The sequence below is a fragment of the Hypanus sabinus genome, unplaced genomic scaffold (assembly GCF_030144855.1).
Source record: "Hypanus sabinus isolate sHypSab1 unplaced genomic scaffold, sHypSab1.hap1 scaffold_786, whole genome shotgun sequence".
Classification (NCBI taxonomy): domain Eukaryota; kingdom Metazoa; phylum Chordata; class Chondrichthyes; order Myliobatiformes; family Dasyatidae; genus Hypanus; species Hypanus sabinus.
In genome coordinates this window covers 168268-191481 of record NW_026781637.1, presented here as the reverse complement: position 1 = coordinate 191481, position 23214 = coordinate 168268, and the positions used below count along the sequence as shown (strand labels likewise).

The 23214-nt window shown below is 58.2% G+C and overlaps 1 protein-coding gene across 2 annotated transcripts; it reads right to left on the bottom strand.

The window, feature by feature from the left end:
• Positions 1-6875: 6875 nt before the first annotated feature.
• LOC132390147 (ER lumen protein-retaining receptor 1-like) lies at positions 6876-22805 on the bottom strand. Of its 2 annotated transcripts, none has more exons than XM_059962756.1 (3): positions 22494-22769; positions 20575-20675; positions 6876-7070 (listed from the first exon to the last, which is right to left on the bottom strand). In XM_059962756.1, the coding sequence occupies exons 1-3, from the start codon at positions 22582-22584 to the stop codon at positions 6891-6893; spliced, it is 372 nt and encodes a 123-aa protein (XP_059818739.1). In that variant the 5' UTR covers positions 22585-22769; the 3' UTR covers positions 6876-6890. The 2 variants fall into 2 exon arrangements, with proteins under 2 accessions (XP_059818739.1, XP_059818740.1); XM_059962757.1 differs by lacking the exon at positions 6876-7070 and adding an exon at positions 9344-11659 and having other exon boundaries at positions 22494-22805.
• Between the last annotated feature and the right edge of the window lie 409 nt (positions 22806-23214).

Sequence of the window (23214 nt, the reverse complement as noted above, 5' to 3'; positions counted from 1 at the left end):
AGTGTGAAGGGGGTTGGAGGGTGAGTGTGTCCGGGGTTGGAGGGTGAGTGTGTCGGGGTTTGGAGGGTGAGTGTGTCCGGGGTTGGAGGGTGAGTGTGTCTGGGGTTGGAAGGTGAGTGTGTCTGGGGTTGGAGGGTGAGTGTGTCCGGGGTTGGAGGGTGAGTGTGTCCGGGGTTGGAGGGTGAGTGTGTCGGGGGTTGGAGGGTGAGTGTGTCCGGGGTTGGAGGGTGAGTGTGTCTGGGGTTGGAGGGTGAGTGCGTCGGGGGTTGGAGGGTGAGTGTGTCCGGGGTTGGAGGCTGAGTGTGTCCGGGGTTGGAGGGTGAGTGTGTCCGGGTTTGGAGGGTGAGGGTGTCCGGGGTTGGAGGGTGAGTGTGTCCGGGGTTGGAGGGTGAGTGTGTCCGGGTTTGGAGGGTGAGTGTGTCCGGGTTTGGAGGGTGAGGGTGTCCGGGGTTGGAGGGTGAGTGTGTCCGGGGTTGGAGGGTGAGTGTGTCCGGGTTTGGAGGGTGAGTGTGTCTGGGGTTGGAGGGTGAGTGTGTCCGGGGTTGGAGGGTGAGTGTGTCGGGGGTTGGAGGGTGAGTGTGTCCGGGGTTGGAGGGTGAGTGTGTCCGGGGTTGGAGGGTGAGTGTGTCCGGGGTTGGAGGGTGAGTGTGTCCGGGGTTGGAGGGTGAGTGTGTAGGGGGTTGGAGGGTGAGTGTGTCCGGGGTTGGAGGGTGAGTGTGTCGGGGGTTGGAGGGTGAGTGTGTCCGGGGTTGGTGGGTGAGTGTGTGGGGGGTTGGTGGGTGAGTGTGTCCGGGGTTGGAGGGCGAGTGTGTCCGGGGTTGGAGGGTGAGTGTGTCGGGGGTTGGAGGGTGAGTGTGTCGGGGGTTGGAGGGTGAGTGTGTCCGGGGTTGGAGGGTGAGTGTGTCGGGGGTTGGAGGGTGAGTGTGTCCGGGGTTGGAGGGTGAGTGTGTCCGGGGCTGGAGGGTGAGTGTGTCCGGGGTTGGGGGGTGAGTGTGTGGGGGTTTGGAGGGTGAGCGTGTCGGGGGTTGGAGGGTGAGTGTTTCCGGGGTTGGAGGGTGAGTGTGTCCGGGGTTGGAGGGTGAATGTGTCGGGGGTTGGAGGGTGAGAGTGTGGGGGGTTGGAGGGTGAGTGTGTCCGGGGTTTGGAGGGTGAGTGTGTCGGGGGTTGGAGTGTGAGTGTGTAGGGGGTTGGAGGGTGAGTGTGTCGGGGGTTGGTGGGTGAGTGTGTCGGGGGTTGGTGGGTGAGTGTGTCGGGGGTTGGTGGGTGAGTGTGTCGGGGGTTGGAGGCTGAGTGTGTCGGGGTTTGGAGGGTGAGTGTGTCCGGGGTTGGAGGGTGAGTGTGTCCGGGGTTTGGAGGGTGAGTGTGTCCGGGGTTGGAGGGTGAGTGTGTCCGGGGTTGGAGGGTGAGAGTGTGGGGGGTTGGAGGGTGAGTGTGTCGGGGGTTGGTGGGTGAGTGTGTCCGGGGTTGGAGGGTGAGTGTGTCCGGGGTTGGAGGGTGAGTGTGTCCGGGGTTGGAGGGTGAGTGTTTCCGGGGTTGGAGGGTGAGTGTGTAGGGGGTTGGAGGGTGAGTGTGTCTGGGGTTGGAGGGTGAGTGTGTCGGGGGTTGGAGGGTGAGTGTGTCGGGGGTTGGAGGGTGAGTGTGTCCGGGGTTGGAGGGTGAGTGTGTCCGGGGTTGGAGGGTGAGTGTGTAGGGGTTTGGAGGGTGAGAGTGTCCGGGGTTGGAGGGTGAGTGTGTAGGGGGTTGGAGGGTGAGAGTGTCCGGGGTTGGAGGGTGAGTGTGTCCGGGGTTGGAGGGTGAGTGTGTCCGGGGTTGGAGGGTGAGTGTGTCCGGGGTTGGAGGGTGAATGTGTCGGGGGTTGGAGGGTGAGTGTGCCCGGGGTTGGAGGGTGAGTGTGTCGGGGGTTGGAGGGTGAGTGTGTAGGGGGTTTGGAGGGTGAGTGTGTCCGGGGTTGGAGGGTGAGTGTGTAGGGGGTTGGAGGGTGAGTGTGTCGGGGGTTGGAGGCTGAGTGTGTAGGGGGTTGGAGGGTGAGTGTGTCCGGGGTTTGGAGGGTGAGTGTGTCCGGGTTTGGAGGGTGAGTGTGTCCGGGGTTGGAGGGTGAGTGTGTCCGGGTTTGGAGGGTGAGTGTGTCGGGGGTTGGAGGGTGAGTGTGTCCTGGGTTGGAGGGTGAGTGTGTGTGGGTTTGGAGGGTGAGTGTGTGTGGGATTGGAGGGTGAGTGTGTCGGGGCTTGGAGGGTGAGTGTGTGTGGGTTTGGAGGGTGAGTGTGTGTGGGTTTGGAGGGTGAGTGTGTCGGGGCTTGGAGGGTGAGTGTGTGTGTGTTTGGAGGGTGAGTGTGTGTGTGTTTGGAGGGTGAGTGTGTGTGGGTTTGGAGGGTGAGTGTGTGGAGGGTTGGAGTGGGATTGTGTGGGGGGTTGGAGGGTGAGTGTGTGTGGGGTTGGAGGGTGAGTGTGTAGGGGGCTGGAGGGTGAGTGTCCGGGGTTGGAGGGTGAGTGTGTGTGGGTTTGGAGGGTGAGTGTGTGTGGGTTTGGAGGGTGAGTGTGTGTGGGTTTGGAGGGTGAGTGTGTGGAGAGTTGGAGTGGGATTGTGTGGGGGGTTGGAGGGTGAGTGTGTCGGGGTTTGGAGGGTGAGTGTGTCGGGGTTTGGAGGGTGAGTGTGTCCGGGTTTGGAGGGTGAGTGTGTGTGGGTTTGGAGGGTGAGTGTGTGTGGGTTTGGAGGGTGAGTGTGTCGGGGTTTGGAGGGTGAGTGTGTGTGGGTTTGGAGGGTTAGTGTGTGTGGGTTTGGAGGGTGAGTGTGTGTGGGTTTGGAGGGTGAGTGTGTCTGGGGCTGGAGGTTGTGTGTCCGGGTTTGGAGGGTGAGTGTCTGTGGGATTGGAGGGTGAGTGTGTCCGGGGTTGGAGGGTGAGTGTGTCTGGGGTTGGAGGGTGAGTGTGTCCGGGTTTGGAGGGTGAGTGTGTCCGGGGTTGGAGGGTGAGTGTGTCCGGGGTTGGAGGGTGAGTGTGTCGGGGTTTGGAGAGTGAGTGTGTGTGGGTTTGGAGGGTGAGTGTGTGGGGGGTTGGAGGGTGATTGTGTGTGGGCTTGGAGGGTGATTGTGTGTGGGCTTGGAGGGTGAGTGTGTGTGGGTTTGGAGGGTGAGTGTGTGGGGGTTTGGAGGGTGAGTGTGTCCGGGTTTGGAGGGTGATTGTGTGTGGGTTTGGAGGGTGAGTGTGTCCGGGTTTGGAGGGTGAGTGTGTGGGGGTTTGGAGGGTGAGTGTGTGTGTGGGTTTGGAGGGTGAGTGTGTGTGTGGGTTTGGAGGGTGAGTGTGTGTGTGGGTTTGGAGGGTGAGTGTGTAGGGGGCTGGACGGTGAGTGTGTGTGGGTTTGGAGGGTGAGTGTGTCTGGGGTTGGAGGGTGAGTGTGTGTGGGTTTGGAGGGTGAGTGTGTGGGGGTTTGGAGGGTGAGTGTGTGTGGGTTTGGAGGGTGAGTGTGTGGGGGTTTGGAGGGTGAGTGTTTGTGGGTTTGGAGGGTGAGTGTGTGGGGGTTTGGAGGGTGAGTGTGTGTGGGTTTGGAGGGTGAGTGTGTGTGGGTTTGGAGGGTGAGTGTGTGGGGGTTTGGAGGGTGAGTGTTTGTGGGTTTGGAGGGTGAGTGTGTGTGGGTTTGGAGGGTGAGTGTGTGGGGGTTTGGAGGGTGAGTGTGTGGGGGTTTGGAGGGTGAGTGTGTGGGGGTTTGGAGGGTGAGTGTGTGTGGGTTTGGAGGGTGAGTGTGTGGGGGTTTGGAGGGTGAGTGTGTGTGGGTTTGGAGGGTGAGTGTGTCCGGGTCTGGAGGGTGAGTGTGTGTGGGTTTGGAGGGTGAGTGTGTCCGGGGTTGGAGGGTGAGTGTGTGGGGGTTTGGAGGGTGAGTGTGTGGGGGTTTGGAGGGTGAGTGTGTCCGGGGTTGGAGGGTGAGTGTGTCCGGGGTTGGAGGGTGAGTGTGTCAGGGCTTGGAGGGTGAGTGTGTCGGGTCTTGGAGGGTGAGTGTGTGTGGGTTTGGAGGGTGAGTGTGTGTGGGATTGGAGGGTGAGTGTGTCGGGGCTTGGAGGGTGAGTGTGTGTGGGTTTGGAGGGTGAGTGTGTGTGGGTTTGGAGGGTGAGTGTGTCGGGGCTTGGAGGGTGAGTGTGTGTGTGTTTGGAGGGTGAGTGTGTGTGGGTTTGGAGGGTGAGTGTGTGGAGGGTTGGAGTGGGATTGTGTGGGGGGTTGGAGGGTGAGTGTGTGTGGGGTTGGAGGGTGAGTGTGTAGGGGGCTGGAGGGTGAGTGTCCGGGGTTGGAGGGTGAGTGTGTGTGGGTTTGGAGGGTGAGTGTGTGTGGGTTTGGAGGGTGAGTGTGTGGAGAGTTGGAGTGGGATTGTGTGGGGGGTTGGAGGGTGAGTGTGTCGGGGTTTGGAGGGTGAGTGTGTCGGGGTTTGGAGGGTGAGTGTGTCCGGGTTTGGACGGTGAGTGTGTGTGGGTTTGGAGGGTGAGTGTGTGTGGGTTTGGAGGGTGAGTGTGTCGGGGTTTGGAGGGTGAGTGTGTGTGGGTTTGGAGGGTTAGTGTGTGTGGGTTTGGAGGGTGAGTGTGTGTGGGTTTGGAGGGTGAGTGTGTCTGGGGCTGGAGGTTGTGTGTCCGGGTTTGGAGGGTGAGTGTCTGTGGGATTGGAGGGTGAGTGTGTCCGGGGTTGGAGGGTGAGTGTGTCTGGGGTTGGAGGGTGAGTGTGTCCGGGTTTGGAGGGTGAGTGTGTCCGGGGTTGGAGGGTGAGTGTGTCCGGGGTTGGAGGGTGAGTGTGTCGGGGTTGGAGAGTGAATGTGTGTGGGTTTGGAGGGTGAGTGTGTGGGGGGTTGGAGGGTGATTGTGTGTGGGCTTGGAGGGTGAGTGTGTGTGGGTTTGGAGGGTGAGTGTGTCGGGGTTTGGAGGGTGAGTGTGTCCGGGTTTGGAGGGTGATTGTGTGTGGGTTTGGAGGGTGAGTGTGTCCGGGTTTGGAGGGTGAGTGTGTGGGGGTTTGGAGGGTGAGTGTGTGTGTGGGTTTGGAGGGTGAGTGTGTGTGTGGGTTTGGAGGGTGAGTGTGTGTGTGGGTTTGGAGGGTGAGTGTGTAGGGTGTTGGAGGGTGAGTGTGTGTGTGGGTTTGGAGGGTGAGTGTGTAGGGGGCTGGAGGGTGAGTGTGTGTGGGTTTGGAGGGTGAGTGTGTCTGGGGTTGGAGGGTGAGTGTGTGTGGGTTTGGAGGGTGAGTGTGTGGGGGTTTGGAGGGTGAGTGTGTGTGGGTTTGGAGGGTGAGTGTGTGGGGGTTTGGAGGGTGAGTGTTTGTGGGTTTGGAGGGTGAGTGTGTGGGGGTTTGGAGGGTGAGTGTGTGTGGGTTTGGAGGGTGAGTGTGTGTGGGTTTGGAGGGTGAGTGTGTGGGGGTTTGGAGGGTGAGTGTTTGTGGGTTTGGAGGGTGAGTGTGTGTGGGTTTGGAGGGTGAGTGTGTGGGGGTTTGGAGGGTGAGTGTGTGGGGGTTTGGAGGGTGAGTGTGTGGGGGTTTGGAGGGTGAGTGTGTGGGGGTTTGGAGGGTGAGTGTGTGTGGGTTTGGAGGGTGAGTGTGTGTGGGGGTTTGGAGGGTGAGTGTGTGTGGGTTTGGAGGGTGAGTGTGTGTGGGTTTGGAGGGTGAGTGTGTCTGGGGTTGGAGGGTGAGTGTGTGTGGGTTTGGAGGGTGAGTGTGTGTGGGTTTGGAGGGTGAGTGTGTGGGGGTTTGGAGGGTGAGTGTGTGGGGGTTTGGAGGGTGAGTGTGTGGGGGTTTGGAGGGTGAGTGTGTGGGGGTTTGGAGGGTGAGTGTGTGTGGGTTTGGAGGGTGAGTGTGTGTGGGTTTGGAGGGTGAGTGTGTCCGGGGTTGGAGGGTGAGTGTGTCCGGGGTTGGAGGGTGAGTGTGTCCGGGTTTGGAGGGTGAGTGTGTGGGGGTTTGGAGGGTGAGTGTGTGGGGGTTTGGAGGGTGAGTGTGTGGGGGTTTGGAGGGTGAGTGTGTGTGGATTTGGAGGGTGAGTGTGTGGGGGTTTGGAGGGTGAGTGTGTGGGGGTTTGGAGGGTGAGTGTGTGGGGGTTTGGAGGGTGAGTGTGTGTGGATTTGGAGGGTGAGTGTGTGGGGGTTTGGAGAGTGAGTGTGTGTGGGTTTGGAGGGTGAGTGTGTGTGGGTTTGGAGGGTGAGTGTGTGGGGGTTTGGAGGGTGAGTGTGTGGGGGTTTGGAGGGTGAGTGTGTGTGGGTTTGGAGGGTGAGTGTGTGGGGTTTGGAGGGTGAGTGTGTGTGGGTTTGGAGGGTGAGTGTGTGGGGGTTTGGAGGGTGAGTGTGTGGGGGTTTGGAGGGTGAGTGTGTCCGGGGTTGGAGGGTGAGTGTGTGGGGGTTTGGAGGGTGAGTGTGTCCGGGGTTGGAGGGTGAGTGTGTAGGGGGTTGGAGGGTGAGTGTGTAGGGGGTTAGAGGGTGAGTGTGTGTGGGTTTGGAGGGTGAGTGTGTCCGGGGTTGGAGGGTGAGTGTGTGGGGGTTTGGAGGGTGAGTGTGTAGGGGGTTAGAGGGTGAGTGTGTGTGGGGTTGGAGGGTGAGTGTGTCCGGGTTTGGAGGGTGAGTGTGTCCGGGTTTGGAGGGTGAGTGTGTCCGGGGTTGGAGGGTGAGTGTGTCGGGGGTTGGAGGGTGAGTGTGTCCGGGGTTGGAGGGTGAGTGTGTCCGGGGTTGGAGGGTGAGTGTGTGGGGGTTTGGAGGGTGAGTGTGTGGGTTAGGATAGGATAGGATAGTCCTGGAGGATAGGACTAACAGTGTCCTCGATGCGGAGGGTGCCACCGTCTATGGAGCGTCATTGCAAACGGAAAGGGGACGCATGGATCGCATCGGCATCTGTATGGGGTGCGGGTTTGGACGGTGACACTCAGTTCTAAGATTTTGTACACGTCCCTTAATAGCAAATCACTCCTACCTCAAGAGGACTGAAGTCATGGTTGACCAGGAAGGCCAAAATGGCGGTTGGGACCAGCAGAAATTCAACCCGGAACGTGTCATGGTTTCCATCATAAGTGGCTTTAAACTTTGAGTAAATCAACCAGACTGTTCCGTAGGAGCAGCTGATATAGACAAGCTGAAATAGAAGCAGGCCCAGGTCAGACACACCATCCCAGAGCAGAGACTGGCTGAAAGAAGATCGTAGCTGCGAGCTTAGAGTGCATCGACAGGCCAGTCTGGAAGGGCCAGTGGGTGCAGTGCTCTGAAAGCAAATGTTTGGAAGAAGCTGGTATAGGATCAGAAGGTGTAAAAAGACCCTGATGGGAGTTCCACACAGACCCCTAAACAATAGTTAAGATGTGGTCTCTCGATTACTACTGGACATGGCAGAACTGCAATATCACAACAGTCACGGGGGATTTCAATTTGCAGGGAGACGGGCAGAATCGGGTTGGTGCCTGATTCCGAGAGGCAGCGTTTCTAGATTGACTACCAGCGCAGGTCACGTCTGAGCCCACCGGGGCGGGGGGGGGGGGGGGTCAGCTTTTCTGGATTGGGTTTGTGCAGTGAACGGATCAGACAGCCTGAGGGGCAATGATTGAATTTTGAGAAGGGGAAGCAGTGTTATAGTGGAGAAAGGGAGTTACAGAGACACAAGAGAGGAGTTGGCCAGAAATTACTGGAAAAGAACAATGGCTGGGATTTCTGGAAGCAATTCAGAAAGGACAGAATACATACATCCCAAAGAAGAAGAAATGTCCGAATGCAAAGCAGACACAACCGTGGCTGACAGACAAAGTCAAAGCCAACATACAAGCCAAAGAGAGGGCATCTAATAGAGCAAAAATTAGTGGCAAGTTAGAGAATTTGGGAAGATTTGAAATAGCAGCAGAAGGCAAACAAAAAGTTATTAAGTAGTAAGCCTGTCTTAAAGAGAATACCAACAGTTTCTTCAGATACATAAAGTGTAAAGCAGAGGCAGGAGGGTCCATTGGGAAACGATGCTGGAGGGGTAGTAATGGAGGCAAGGAAATGGCTAAAGAACTGAAGAAGTATTGTGCATTAGTCTGCAGAGCAGAAAGCACTTCGAGTGTGGTGCAAGTGTGAAGTTACCATTACAACCACTGACATTACAGCACAGAAACAGGCCTTTTGGCTGTGCCGAATCATTTTTCTGCCTAGTCCCTCTGACCTGCACCTGGCCCATATCCCTCCATACATCTCATCCGTGTACCTGTCCAAGTTTTCCTTAAATGTTAAAAGTGAGCCCGCATTTTCCACTTCATCTGGCAGCTCATTCCACACTCCCACCACTCTCTGTGTGAACAAGCCTCCACTGAAGTACCATTACTCGGGGAAGGTTCCTGGGAAACTGAAAGGTCTAAATCACCTGGACCAGCTCGTGTACACCCAGAGTTCTGACAGAGGTGGCTGAAGAGATAGTAATAATGATCCAAAAATCATGAGATTCTGGAATAGTTAGAAACACAGAAAACCTACGGCACAATACGGGCCCTTCGGCCACAAAGTTGTGTTGAACATGTCCCGACCTTAGAAATTACCAGGCTTACCCATATCTCTCTATTTTTCTAAGCTCCATGTACCTATCCAAAAATCTCTTAAAAGACCCTATCGTATCCACCTCCACCACCGTTACCGGCAGCCCATTCCACACACTCACCACTCTCTGAGTAAAAAACTTACCCCTGACATCTCCTCTGTACCCACTCCCCAGCACCGTAAACCTGTGTCCTCTTGTGGCAGCCATTTCAGCCCAGGGAAAAAGCCTCTGACTATCCACACGATCAATGCCTCTCATCATCTTATACACCTCTATCAGGTCACCTCTCATCCTCTGCAACACACACAAAATGCTGGTGGAACACAGCAGGCCAGGCAGCATCTATAGGGAGAAGCACTGTCGACGTTTCGGGCCGAGACCCTTCGTCAGGACAGACAACACACACAAAATGCTGGTGGAACACAGCAGGCCAGGCAGCATCTATAGGGAGAAGCACTGTCGACGTTTCGGGCCGAGACCCTTCGTCAGGACAGACAACACACACAAAATGCTGGTGGAACGCAGCAGGCCCGGCAGCATCTATAGGGAGAAGCACTGTCGACGTTTCGGGCCGAGACCCTTCGTCAGGACAGACAACACACACAAAATGCTGGTGGAACACAGCAGGCCCGGCAGCATCTATAGGGAGAAGCACTGTCGACGTTTTGGGCCGAGACCCTTCGTCAGGACAGACAACACACACAAAATGCTGGTGGAACACAGCAGGCCCGGCAGCATCTATAAGGAGAAGCACTGTCGACGTTTCGGGCCGAGACCCTTCGTCAGGACTAACTGAAGGGGAAGATAGTAAGAGATTTGAAAGTAAGAGGGGGAGGGGAAAATGCAAAATGATAGGAGAAGCCCGGAGGGGGTGGGGTGAAGCTAAGAGCCGGAAAGGTGAATGGCAAAAGGGATACAGAGCTGGAGAAGGGAAAGGATCATGGGACGGGAGGCCTCGGGAGAAAGAAAGGGAGAGGGGAGCACCAGAGGGAGATGGAGAACAGGCAGAGTGATGGGCAAAGAGAGAGAAAAAAATGGGAGGGGGGAAACTAAATATATCAGGGATGGGGTAAGAAGGGGAGGAGGGGCATTAACAGAAGTTAGAGAAGTCAATGTTCATGCCATCAGGTTGGAGGCTACCCAGCTGGTATATAAGGTGTTGTTCCTCCAACCTGAGTGTGGCTTCATCTTGACAGTAGAGGAGGCCGTGGATAGACATATCAGAATGGGAATGGGACGTGGAATTAAAATGTGTGGCCACTGGGAGATCCTGCTTTCTCTGGTGGACCGAGTGTAGGTGTTCAGCGAAATGGTCTCCCAGTCTGCGTCGGGTCTCACCAATATATAAAAGGCCACACCGGGAGCACCGCACGCAGTTTACCACACCAGCTGACTCACAGGTGAAGTGTCGCCTCACCTGGAAGGACTGTCTGGGGCCCTGAATGGTGGTGAGGGAGGAAGTGCAAGGGCAGGTGTAGCATTTGTTCGGCTTACAAGGATAAATGTCAGGAAGATCGGTAGGAAGGGATGGGGGGGACACGAATGAACAAGGGAGAAAGCAGGATCTCCCCACTCTTACTTTCAAATCTCTTACTACCTTTTCTTTCAGTTTTGACGAAGGGTCTCGGCCCGAAACATCGACAGTGCTTCTCCCTATAGATGCTGCCTGGCCTGCTGTGTTCCAACAGCATTTTGTGTGTGTTGTCTGTCCTGACGAAGGGTCTCGGCCCGAAACGTCGACAGGGCTTCTCCCTATAGATGCTGCCTGGCCTGCTGTGTTCCACCAGCATTTTGTGTGTGTTGTCTGTCCTGACGAAGGGTCTCGGCCCGAATGTCCAGCATCTGCAGTTTTCCTCGTGTTTCCCTCTCATCCTCTGCGGCTCCAAGGAGAAAAGGTTGAGTGAGGGTCCCAGAACAGATCCCTGAGCACTGGTGACGGACCTCCATGTAGACTATGACCCATCTACAACCACTCTTTGCCTTCTGTGGGCAAGCCAGTTCTGGATCCACAAAACAATGTCCACTTGGATCCCATATGGAAGACTGAAAATTTGCAAATGTCACTCCATCTTCAAGAAGGGAGAAGCAGAAACTATAGTGAAACGATAGGCCAGTTGTTGGAGGTGAATATTCAGGATGAGGTCTCAGGTGACTTGGAGGCACACGGTAAAACAGGCCGCAGTCAGTATGGTTTCCTCAAGGGGAAATTGTGACTGACAAATCTGTTGGAATTCTTTGAAGTAGTAACAAGTAGAATAGACAAAGGAGAATCGGGGGGTTGATGTTGTGCACTTGGATTTTGAGAAGGCCTTTGATGAAGTGTTACACATGAGGCTGCTTAACAAGCTATGGGTCCATGGTATTACAGGAAAAGTTCCAGCATGGATAGAGCATTAGCAAGAGAAAATCTGCAGATGCTGGAAATCCAAGCAACACACACAAAATGCCGGTGAAACCCAGCAGGCCCGGCATCATCTCTGGGAAAAAGTACAGTCAATGTTTTGGGCCGAAACCCTTCGGCTGTATAAAGCATTTGCGGATTGTCAGGAGACGAAGAATGGGAATAAAGGCTGCCGGGGCCTTGTGGTGTTCCACAGGGGTCTGTGTTGGGACCACTTCGTTTTACATTATATGTCAATGATTTGTGTGTTGGAGTTGATGGCTTTGTTACAAAGTGTTCAGGCAATATGATCATAGGTGGAGGGGCAGGCTGCTTTGAGGAACTGTAGACGCTACATAAGGACTTAGATTAGGAGAATGGGCAAAGGAATAGCAGATGGAATACAGCGCTGGGAATTGTATGCTGATGCACTTTGGTGGAATTAATGAAATGCTTGACTATTTTCTAAATGGAGAGAAAAAATCAAAAAGAAACCAGAAACATGCGGACTTAAAAGTCCTTGTGCAGGATTCTCAACGTTAATATGCAGGTTGATTTTGTGATCAGGAAGGCAAATGCAAAACTAGCATTCATTTCAAGAGATCTAGAATATAAAAGCAAGGATGTGATGTGGAAACGCTTGGAGTACTGTCAGCAGGTCTCGGCTCCCTTTCTCTGAAAGGATGTGGCGAAACTGGGCAAAGTTCAAAAGTTCACAAATATGGTTCCAAGATTCAACAGATTCTCAAATGAAGAACATTTGATTGCTCTGGGCCTGTATTTGCTGGAATTCAGAAGAATAAGAAGCTTCTTCAGCCACAGAGTGGTGAATCTCTGAAATTGTTTACCAGACTCAATGGGCCAAATGGCATACTTCATCTCCAAAATCTAAGGGTCCCATCACACACTCCCGGGGTCAGACACAGAGTGAATCTCCCTCCACACCATCCCATCACACACTCCCGGGGTCAGACACAGAGTGAATCTCCCTCCCCACCGTCCCATCACACACTCCCGGGGTCAGACACAGAGTGAATCTCCCTCCACACCGTCCCATCACACACTCCCGGGGTCAGACTGAGAGTGAATCTCCCTCTCCACCATCCCATCACACACTCCCGGGGTCAGACTGAGAGTGAATCTCCCTCCACACCGTCCCATCACACACTCCCGGGGTCAGACACAGAGTGAATCTCCCTCCACACTGTCCCATCACACACTCCCGGGGTCAGACAGACTGAATCTCCCTCCACACCGTCCCATCACACACTCCCGGGGTCAGGCACAGAGTGAATCTCCCTCCACATCGTCCCATCACACACTCCCGGGGTCAGACACAGAGTGAATCTCCCTCCACACCGTCCCATCACACACTCCCAGGGTCAGACACAGAGTGAATCTCCCTCCACACTGTCCCATCACACACTCCCGGGGTCAGACTGAGAGTGAATCTCCCTCCACACTGTCCCATCACACACTCCCGGGGTCAGACACAGAGTGAATCTCCCTCCACACTGTCCCATCCCACACTCCCGGGGTCGGACACAGAGTGAATCTCCCTCCACACCATCCCATCACACACTCCCGGGGTCAGACACAGAGTGAATCTCCCTCCACACCGTCCCATCACACACACCCGGGGTCAGACACAGAGTGAATCTCCCTCCGCACCGTCCCATCACACACTCCCGGGGTCAGACACAGAGTGAATCTCCCTCCACACTGTCCCATCACACACTCCCGGGGTCAGACACAGAGTGAATCTCCCTCCACACGGTCCCATCACACACTCCCGGGATCAGACACAGAGTGAATCTCCCTCCACACTGTCCCATCACAAACTCCCGGGATCAGACACAGAGTGAATCTCCCTCCACACTGTCCCATCACACACTCGCGGGCTCAGACACAGAGTGAATCTCCCTCCACACTGTCCCATCACACACTCCCGGGATCAGACACAGAGTGAATCTCCCTCCACACTGTCCCATCACACACTCCCGGGGTCAGGCACAGAGCGAATCTCCCTCCATACCGTCCCATCACACACTCGCGGGCTCAGACACAGAGAGAATCTCCCTCCACACCGTCCCATCACACACTCCCGGGGTCAGACACAGAGTGAAGCTCCCTCCACACCGTCCCATCACACACTCCCGTGGTCAGACACAGAGTGAATCTCCCTCCACACCGTCCCGGAGTCAGACACAGAGTGATTCTCCCTCCACACCGTCCCATCACACACTCCCGGGGTCAGACTGAGAGTGAATCTCCCTCCCCACCGTCCCATCACACACTCCCGGGGTCAGACACAGAGTGAATCTCCCTCCACACCGTCCCATCACACAATCCCGGGGTCAGACACAGAGTGACTCTCCCTCCACACTATCCCATCACACACTCCCGGGGTCAGACACAGAGTGAATCTCCCTCCACACCGTCCCATCACACACTCCCGGGGTCAGACAGACTGAATCTCCTTCCACACCGTCCCATCACACACTCCCAGGGTCAGACAGAGTGAATCTCCCTCCACACCATCCCATCACACACTCCCGGGGTCAGACACAGAGTGAATCTCCCTCCACACCATCCCATCACACACTCCCGGGGTCAGACACAGAGTGAATCTCCCTCCACACCGTCCCATCACACACTCCCGTGGTCAGACGCAGCGTGAATCTCCCTCCACACTGTCCCATCATACACTCCCGTGTTCAGACACAGAGTGAATCACCCTCCACACCGTCCCATCACACACTCCCGGGGTCAGACACAGAGTGAATCTCCCTCCTCACCGTCCCATCCCACACTCCCGGGGTCAGACACAGAGTGAAGCTCCCTCCGCACCGTCCCATCACACACTCCCGGGGTCAGACACAGAGTGAATCTCCCTCCACACCGTCCCATCACACACTCCCGGGATCAGACACAGAGTGAATCTCCCTCCACACCGTCCCATCACACACTCCCGGGGTCAGAAACAGAGTGAATCTCCCTCCACACCGTCCCATCACACACTCCCGGGGTCAGAAACAGAGTGAATCTCCCTCCACACCGTCCCATCACACACTCCCGGGGTCAGACACAGAGTGAATCTCCCTCCGCACCGTCCCATCACACACTCCCGGGGTCAGACACAGAGTGAATCTCCCACCACACCGTCCCATCACACACTCCCGGGGTCAGACACACAGTGAATCTCCCTCCACACCGTCACATCACACACTCCCGGGGTCAGACACAGAGTGAATCTCCCTTCACACCATCCCATCACACACTCCCAGGGGTCAGACACACAGTGAATCTCCCACCACGCCGTCCCATCACACACTCCCGGGGTCAGACACAGAGTGAGTCTCCCTCCACACCGTCCCATCACACACTCCCTGGGTCAGACACAAAGTGAATCTCCCTCCCCGCCGTCACATCACACCCTCCCGGGGTCAGGCACAGAGTGAATCTCCCTCCCCGCCGTCACATCACACACTCCCTGGGTCAGACACGGAGTGAATCTCCCTCCACACTGTCCCATCACACACTCCCGGGGTCAGACACACAGTGAATCTCCCTCCACACCGTCCCATCACACACTCCCGGGGTCAGACACACAGTGAATCTCCCTCCCCACCGTCACATCACACACTCCCGGGGTCAGACACAGAGTGAATCTCCCTCCACACGGTCCCATCACACACTCCCGGGGTCAGACACAGAGTGAATCTCCCTCCACACCGTCCCGGAGTCAGACACAGAGTGATTCTCCCTCCACAGTGTCCCGTCACACACTCCCGGGGTCAGACACAGAGTGAATCTCCCTCCACACCGTCCCATCACACACTCCCGGGGTCAGACACAGAGTGAATCTCCCTCCACTCCGTCCCATCACACACACCTGGGGTCAGACACAGAGTGAATCTCCCTCCACACCGTCCCATCACACACTCCCGGGGTCAGACACAGAGTGAATCTCCCTCCCCGCAGTCACATCACACACTCCCGGTGTCAGACACAGAGTGAATCTCCCTTCACACGTTCCCATCACACACTCCCGGGGTCAGACACACAGTGAATCTCCCTCCACACCGTCACATCACACACTCCCGGGGTCAGACACAGAGTGAATCTCCCTTCACACGGTCCCATCACACACTCCCAGGGGTCAGACACACAGTGAATCTCCCTTCACACGGTCCCATCACACACTCCCGGGGTCAGACACAGAGTGAGTCTCCCTCCACACCGTCCCATCACACACTCCCTGGGTCAGACACAAAGTGAATCTCCCTCCCCGCCGTCACATCACACACTCCCAGGGGTCAGACACAGAGTGAATCTCCCTCCACACCGTCCCATCACACACTCCCGGGGTCAGACACAGAGTGAATCTCACTCCTCACCGTCCCCTCACACACCTCCGGGGTCAGACACAGAGTGAATCTCCCTCCACACCGTCCCATCACACACACCCGGGGTCAGACACACAGTGAATCTCCCTCCCCGCCGTCACATCACACCCTCCCGGGGTCAGACACAGAGTGAATCTCCCTCCCCGCCGTCACATCACACACTCCCAGGGGTCAGACACACAGTGAATCTCCATCCCCGCCGTCACATCACACACTCCCTGGGTCAGACACGGAGTGAATCTCCCTCCACACTGTCCCATCACACACTCCCGGGGTCAGACACACAGTGAATTTCCCTCCACACCATCCCATCACACACTCCCGGGGTCAGACACACAGTGAATCTCCCTCCCCACCGTCACATCACACACTCCCGGGGTCAGACACAGAGTGAATCTCCCTCCACACCGTCACATCACACACTCCCGGGGTCAGACACAGAGTGAATCTCCCTCCACACCGTCCCAACACACACTCCCTGGGTCAGACACAGAGTGAAGCTCCCTCCACACTGTCCCATCACACACTCCCGGGGTCAGACACACAGTGAATCTTCCTCCACACCGTCCCATCACACACTCCCGTGGTCAGACACAGATTGAATCTCCCTCCCCGCCGTCCCATCACACACTCCCGAAGTCAGACACAGAGTGAATCTCCCTCCCGACCATCCCATCACACACTCCCGGGGTCAGACACAGAGTGATTCTCCCTCCACACCGTCCCATCACACACTCTTGGGGTCAGACACAGAGTGAATCTCCCTCCCCACTGTCCCATCACACACTCCCGGGGTCAGACACAGAGTGAATCTCCCTCCACACCGTCCCATCACACACTCCCGGGGTCAGACACAGAGTGAATCTCCCTCCACACCGTCCCATCACACACTCCCGGGGTCAGACACAGAGTGAATCTCCCTCCACACTGTCCCCTCACACACTCCCGGGGTCAGACACAGAGTGAATCTCCCTCCACACCGTCCCATCACACACTCCCGAAGTCAGACACAGAGTGAGTCTCCCTCCACACCGTCCCATCACACACTCCCTGGGTCAGACACAAAGTGAATCTCCCTCCACACTGTCCCATCACACACTCCCGGGGTCAGACACAGAGTGAATCTCCCTCCACACCGTCACATCAGACACTCCCGGGGTCAGACACACAGTGAATCTCCCTCCACACAGTCCCATCACACACTCCCGGGGTCAGACACAAAGTGAATCTCCCTCCACACTGTCCCATCACACACTCCCGGAGTCAGACACAGAGTGAATCTCCCTCCCCGCCGTCACATCACACACTCCCTGAGTCAGACACAGAGTGAATCTCCCTTCACACAGTCCCATCACACACTCCCGGGGTCAGACACAGAGTGAATCTCCCTCCACACCGTCCCATCACAGACTCCCGGGGTCAGACACAGAGTGAATCTCCCTCCACACCGTCCCATCACACACTCCCGGGGTCAGGTACGGAGTGAATCTCCCTCCACACGGTCCCATCACACACTCCCGGGGTCAGACACAGAGTGAATCTCCCTCCACACCGTCCCATCACACACACCCGGGGTCAGACACACAGTGAATCTCCCTCCCCGCCGTCCCATCACACACTCCCGGTGTCAGACACAGAGTGAATCTCCCTTCACACGTTCCCATCACACACTCCCGGGGTCAGACACACAGTGAATCTCCCTCCACACCGTCACATCACACACTCCCGGGGTCAGACACAGAGTGAATCTCCCTTCACACGGTCCCATCACACACTCCCAGGGGTCAGACACACAGTGAATCTCCCTTCACACGGTCCCATCACACACTCCCGGGGTCAGACACAGAGTGAGTCTCCCTCCACACCGTCCCATCACACACTCCCTGGGTCAGACACAAAGTGAATCTCCCTCCCCGCCGTCACATCACACACTCCCAGGGGTCAGACACAGAGTGAATCTCCCTCCACACCGTCCCATCACACACTCCCGGGGTCAGACACAGAGTGAATCTCCCTCCTCACCGTCCCCTCACACACCTCCGGGGTCAGACACAGAGTGAATCTCCCTCCACACCGTCCCATCACACACACCCGGGGTCAGACACACAGTGAATCTCCCTCCCCGCCGTCACATCACACCCTCCCGGGGTCAGACACAGAGTGAATCTCCCTCCCCGCCGTCACATCACACACTCCCAGGGGTCAGACACACAGTGAATCTCCATCCCCGCCGTCACATCACACACTCCCTGGGTCAGACACGGAGTGAATCTCCCTCCACACTGTCCCATCACACACTCCCGGGGTCAGACACACAGTGAATTTCCCTCCACACCATCCCATCACACACTCCCGGGGTCAGACACACAGTGAATCTCCCTCCCCACCGTCACATCACACACTCCCGGGGTCAGACACAGAGTGAATCTCCCTCCACACCGTCACATCACACACTCCCGGGGTCAGACACAGAGTGAATCTCCCTCCACACCGTCCCAACACACACTCCCTGGGTCAGACACAGAGTGAAGCTCCCTCCACACTGTCCCATCACACACTCCCGGGGTCAGACACACAGTGAATCTTCCTCCACACCGTCCCATCACACACTCCCGTGGTCAGACACAGATTGAATCTCCCTCCCCGCCGTCCCATCACACACTCCCGAAGTCAGACACAGAGTGAATCTCCCTCCCGACCATCCCATCACACACTCCCGGGGTCAGACACAGAGTGATTCTCCCTCCACACCGTCCCATCACACACTCTTGGGGTCAGACACAGAGTGAATCTCCCTCCCCACTGTCCCATCACACACTCCCGGGGTCAGACACAGAGTGAATCTCCCTCCACACCGTCCCATCACACACTCCCGAAGTCAGACACACAGTGAATCTCCCTCCACACCGTCCCATCACACACTCCCAGGGTCAGACACAGAGTGAATCTCCCTCCACACTGTCCCCTCACACACTCCCGGGGTCAGACACAGAGTGAATCTCCCTCCACACCGTCCCATCACACACTCCCGAAGTCAGACACAGAGTGAGTCTCCCTCCACACCGTCCCATCACACACACCCTGGGTCAGACACAAAGTGAATCTCCCTCCACACTGTCCCATCACACACTCCCGGGGTCAGACACAGAGTGAATCTCCCTCCACACCGTCACATCAGACACTCCCGGGGTCAGACACACAGTGAATCTCCCTCCACACAGTCCCATCACACACTCCCGGGGTCAGACACAAAGTGAATCTCCCTCCACACTGTCCCATCACACACTCCCGGGGTCAGACACAGAGTGAATCTCCCTCCCCGCCGTCACATCACACACTCCCTGAGTCAGACACAGAGTGAATCTCCCTTCACACAGTCCCATCACACACTCCCGGGGTCAGACACAGAGTGAATCTCCCTCCCCGCCGTCACATCACACACTCCCTGAGTCAGACACAGAGTGAATCTCCCTTCACACAGTCCCATCACACACTCCCGGGGTCAGACACAGAGTGAATCTCCCTCCACACCGTCCCATCACAGACTCCCGGGGTCAGACACAGAGTGAATCTCCCTCCACACCGTCCCATCACACACTCCCGGGGTCAGGTACGGAGTGAATCTCCCTCCACACCGTCCCATCACACACTCCCGGGGTCAGACACAGAGTGAATCTCCCTCCACACCGTCCCATCACACACACCCGGGGTCAGACACACAGTGAATCTCCCTCCCCGCCGTCCCATCACACACTCCCGGGGTCAGACACAGAGTGAATCTCCCTCCCCGCCGTCACATCACACACTCCCAGGGGTCAGACACACAGTGAATCTCCATCCCCGCCGTCACATCACACACTCCCTGGGTCAGACACGGAGTGAATCTCCCTCCACACTGTCCCATCACACACTCCCGGGGTCAGACACACAGTGAATTTCCCTCCACACCATCCCATCACACACTCCCGGGGTCAGACACACAGTGAATCTCCCTCCCCACCGTCACATCACACACTCCCGGGGTCAGACACAGAGTGAATCTCCCTCCACACCGTCACATCACACACTCCCGGGGTCAGACACAGAGTGAATCTCCCTCCACACCGTCCCAACACACACTCCCTGGGTCAGACACAGAGTGAAGCTCCCTCCACACTGTCCCATCACACACTCCCGTGGTCAGACACAGAGTGAATCTCCCTCCACCCCGTTCCATCACACACTCCCGGGGTCAGACACAGAGTGAATCTCCCTCCCGACCATCCCATCACACACTCCCGGGGTCAGACACAGAGTGATTCTCCCTCCACACCGTCCCATCACACACTCTTGGGGTCAGACACAGAGTGAATCTCCCTCCCCACTGTCCCCATCACACACTCCCGGGGTCAGACACAGAGTGAATCTCCCTCCACACCGTCCCATCACACACTCCCGAAGTCAGACACACAGTGAATCTCCCTCCACACCGTCCCATCACACACTCCCAGGGTCAGACACAGAGTGAATCTCCCTCCACACTGTCCCCTCACACACTCCCGGGGTCAGACACAGAGTGAATCTCCCTCCACACCGTCCCATCACACACTCCCTGGGTCAGACACAAAGTGAATCTCCCTCCACACTGTCCCATCACACACTCCCGGGGTCAGACACAGAGTGAATCTCCCTCCACACCGTCACATCAGACACTCCCGGGGTCAGACACACAGTGAATCTCCCTCCACACAGTCCCATCACACACTCCCGGGGTCAGACACAAAGTGAATCTCCCTCCACACTGTCCCATCACACACTCCCGGGGTCAGACACAGAGTGAATCTCCCTCCCCGCCGTCACATCACACACTCCCTGAGTCAGACACAGAGTGAATCTCCCTTCACACAGTCCCATCACACACTCCCGGGGTCAGACACAGAGTGAATCTCCCTCTACACCATCCCATCACACACTCCCGGGGTCAGACACAGATTGAATCTCCCTCCACACCGTCACATCACACACTCCCGGGGTCAGACACAGATTGAATCTCCCTCCACACCGTCACATCACACACTCCCTGAGTCAGACACAGAGTGAATCTCCCTCCACACCGTCCATCACACACTCCCGGGGTCAGACACAGAGTGAATCTCCCTCCACACCGTCCCATCACACACTCCCGGGGTCAGACACAGTGTGAATCTCCCTCCCCACTGTCCCATCACACACTCCCGGGGTCAGACACAGAGTGAATCTCCCTCCCCGCCGTCACATCACATGCGATGCAGAGATCCCACAGGAACAGTACCTTCATGCATGTGTTGTAGAAGGAGATGAAGTTGGTGAACAGGTCTAGGTAGCGGCTGGTGAAGACAGCAGCAAAGAGGAATTGGCTTTTCCCCGAGATTCCTGAGGAGAGGGGAGGTGAGGTGGGGCGAGAGAGGGGTCAGAGGAGAGGAGAGGGAGGTGAGGTGGGGCGAGAGAGGGGTCAGAGGAGAGGAGAGGTGAGGTGGGGCGAGAGAGGGGTCAGAGGAGGAGGAGAGGGGAGGTGAGGTGGGGCGAGAGAGGGGTCAGAGGAGAGGAGAGGGGAGGTGAGGTGGGGCGAGAGAGGGCAGAGTGTGGAGGGGAGGGAGAGGGGACAGCGGAGAGACGGAGTGAGTGGGAGACAGGGTGTGGGGGCGAGAGGGGTGAATGAGTGAGGTTAAGAGCGGGGTTTCGGGAGAGAGAGGGAGAGGTTAGAGGAAGAGAGGGGGAGAGGAGGAGGAGGGGAGAGGTTACAGGAGGAGGACGGGGAGGGGAGGGAGAGGGGACCGGAGAGGGAGTGAGTGGGAGACAGGGTGTGGGGGCGAGAGGGGTGAATGAGTGAGGTCAGAAGGGGTGAGACAGAGAAAAATGCATCTTTACTACATTCATCATCTCAGGACCCTCACGTCCCCGCAGCCTGTACCGCGGTGGGAAGCCGGGTCTCCCTCCAGACCGGGGCTCAAACACGCACGAAGGGCCGGGAAGAGCGCCTTCAATCCCCGCTACCTCGGCCGACTCGGCCGGGTCTCCGTGCAATGCCGCCCGGGGCCGGAGCTCTCCCGGCCGGGTCTCCGTGCAAAGCCGCCCGGGGCCGGAGCTCTCCCGGCCGGGTCTCCGTGCAAAGCCGCCCGGGGCCGGAGCTCTCCCGGCCGGGTCTCCGTGCAAAGCCGCCCGGGGCCGGAGCTCTCCCGGCCGGGTCTCCGTGCAAAGCCGCCCGGGGCCGGAGCTCTCCCGGCCGGGTCTCCGTGCAAAGCCGCCCGGGGCCGGAGCTCTCCCGGCCGGGTCTCCGTGCAAAGCCGCCCGGGGCCGGAGCTCTCCCGGCCGGGTCTCCGTGCAAAGCCGCCCGGGGCCGGAGCTCTCCCGGCCGGGTCTCCGTGCAAAGCCGCCCGGGGCCGGAGCTCTCCCGGCCGGGTCTCTCCCCCTCTCCCCGGCCGAGCCTCTCCCCCGTCTCCCCGGCCGAGCCTCTCCCCCTCTCCCCGGCCTCTCCCCGTCTCCCCGGCCTCTCCCCGTCTCCCCGGCCTCTCCCCCTCTCCCCGGCCTCTCCCCGTCTCCCCGGCCTCTCCCCCTCTCCCCGGCCTCTCCCCCTCTCCCCGGCCTCTCCCCCCTCTCCCCGGCCTCTGCCCCTCTCCCCGGCCTCTGCCCCTCTCCCCGGCCTCTCCCCCTCTCCCCGGCCTCTCCCCCTCTGCCCCTGTCCCCGGCCTCTGCCCCTCTCCCCGGCCTCTCCCCCTCTGCCCCTCTCCCCGGCCTCTGCCCCTCTCCCCGGCCGAGCCTCTGCCCCTCTCCCCGGCCGAGCCTCTCCCCCTCTCCCCGGCCTCTGCCCCTCTCCCCGGCCGAGCCTCTCCCCCTCTCCCCGGCCTCTGCGCCTCTGCCCCTCTCCCCGGCCGAGCCTCTCCCCCTCTCCCCGGCCTCTGCCCCTCTCCCCGGCCGAGCCTCTCCCCCTCTCCCCGGCCTCTGCCCCTCTCCCCGGCCTCTGCCCCTCTCCCCGGCCGAGCCTCTCCCCCTCTCCCCGGCCTCTCCCCCTCTGCCCCTCTCCCCGGCCGAGCCTCTGCCCCTCTCCCCGGCCGAGCCTCTCCCCCTCTCCCCGGCCTCTGCCCCTCTCCCCGGCCGAGCCTCTCCCCCTCTCCCCGGCCTCTCCCCCTCTCCCCGGCCGAGCCTCTCCCCCTCTCCCCGGCCTCTCCCCCTCTCCCCGGCCCCGCGACCCACCTGCACACGACCGGCTCCTCCAAACCTTCAGCAGCAGCAGGACAATAGCGAGCAGATGCGAGAGGTCTCCCAGAAACCTGAACACGTTCATGGCGTTCGGAGCGGGGAGAGGCCGGGAGGGAGGGAGGAGGAGGAGGAGGGAGGGGAGGGGGAGGAGGAGGAGGGAGGGCAGGGAGATGGAGGGAGTAGAGCGGGAGAGGGACAGGGAGAGGGAGCGGAGGGAAGAGAGATGGGGTGGGGATGGGAGATCGAGGGATCGGGAGGGGAGAGAGGGAATGGAAAGGTATAGAGGGAGGGGAGAGAGGTGCGGAGATCGAGGGCGGATCAGGAGGGATAGAGTAGGGAGGGGAGAGAGGGAATGGAAAGGTACAGAGGGAGGGAAGAGAGGTGCGGAGATCGAGGGCGGATCAGGAGGGATAGAGTAGGGAGGGGAGAGAGGGAATGGAAAGGTACAGAGGGAGGGAAGAGAGGTGCGGAGATCGAGGGCGGATCAGGAGGGATAGAGTAGGGAGGGGAGAGAGGGAATGGAAAGGTATAGGGAGGGAAGAGAGGTGCGGAGATCGAGGGCGGATCAGGAGGGATAGAGTAGGGAGGGGAGAGAGGGAATGGAAAGGTACAGAGGGAGGGAAGAGAGGTGCGGAGATCGAGGGCCGATCAGGAGGGATAGAGTAGGGAGGGGAGAGAGGGAATGGAAAGGTATAGAGGGAGGGGAGAGAGGGAA

Coding starts and splice junctions, on each gene's coding strand:
- LOC132390147 (XM_059962756.1), bottom strand. CDS start 22,584: ATGAACGTGTTCAGGTTTCTGGGAGACCTCTCGCATCTGCTCGCTATT. Junction 20,676..22,493: donor GAGGAGCCGGTCGTGTGCAG/GTGGGTCGCGGG, acceptor CCCTCTCCTCAG/GAATCTCGGGGAAAAGCCAA. Junction 7,071..20,574: donor TCTACAACACATGCATGAAG/GTACTGTTCCTG, acceptor CTTCTATTTCAG/CTTGTCTATATCAGCTGCTC.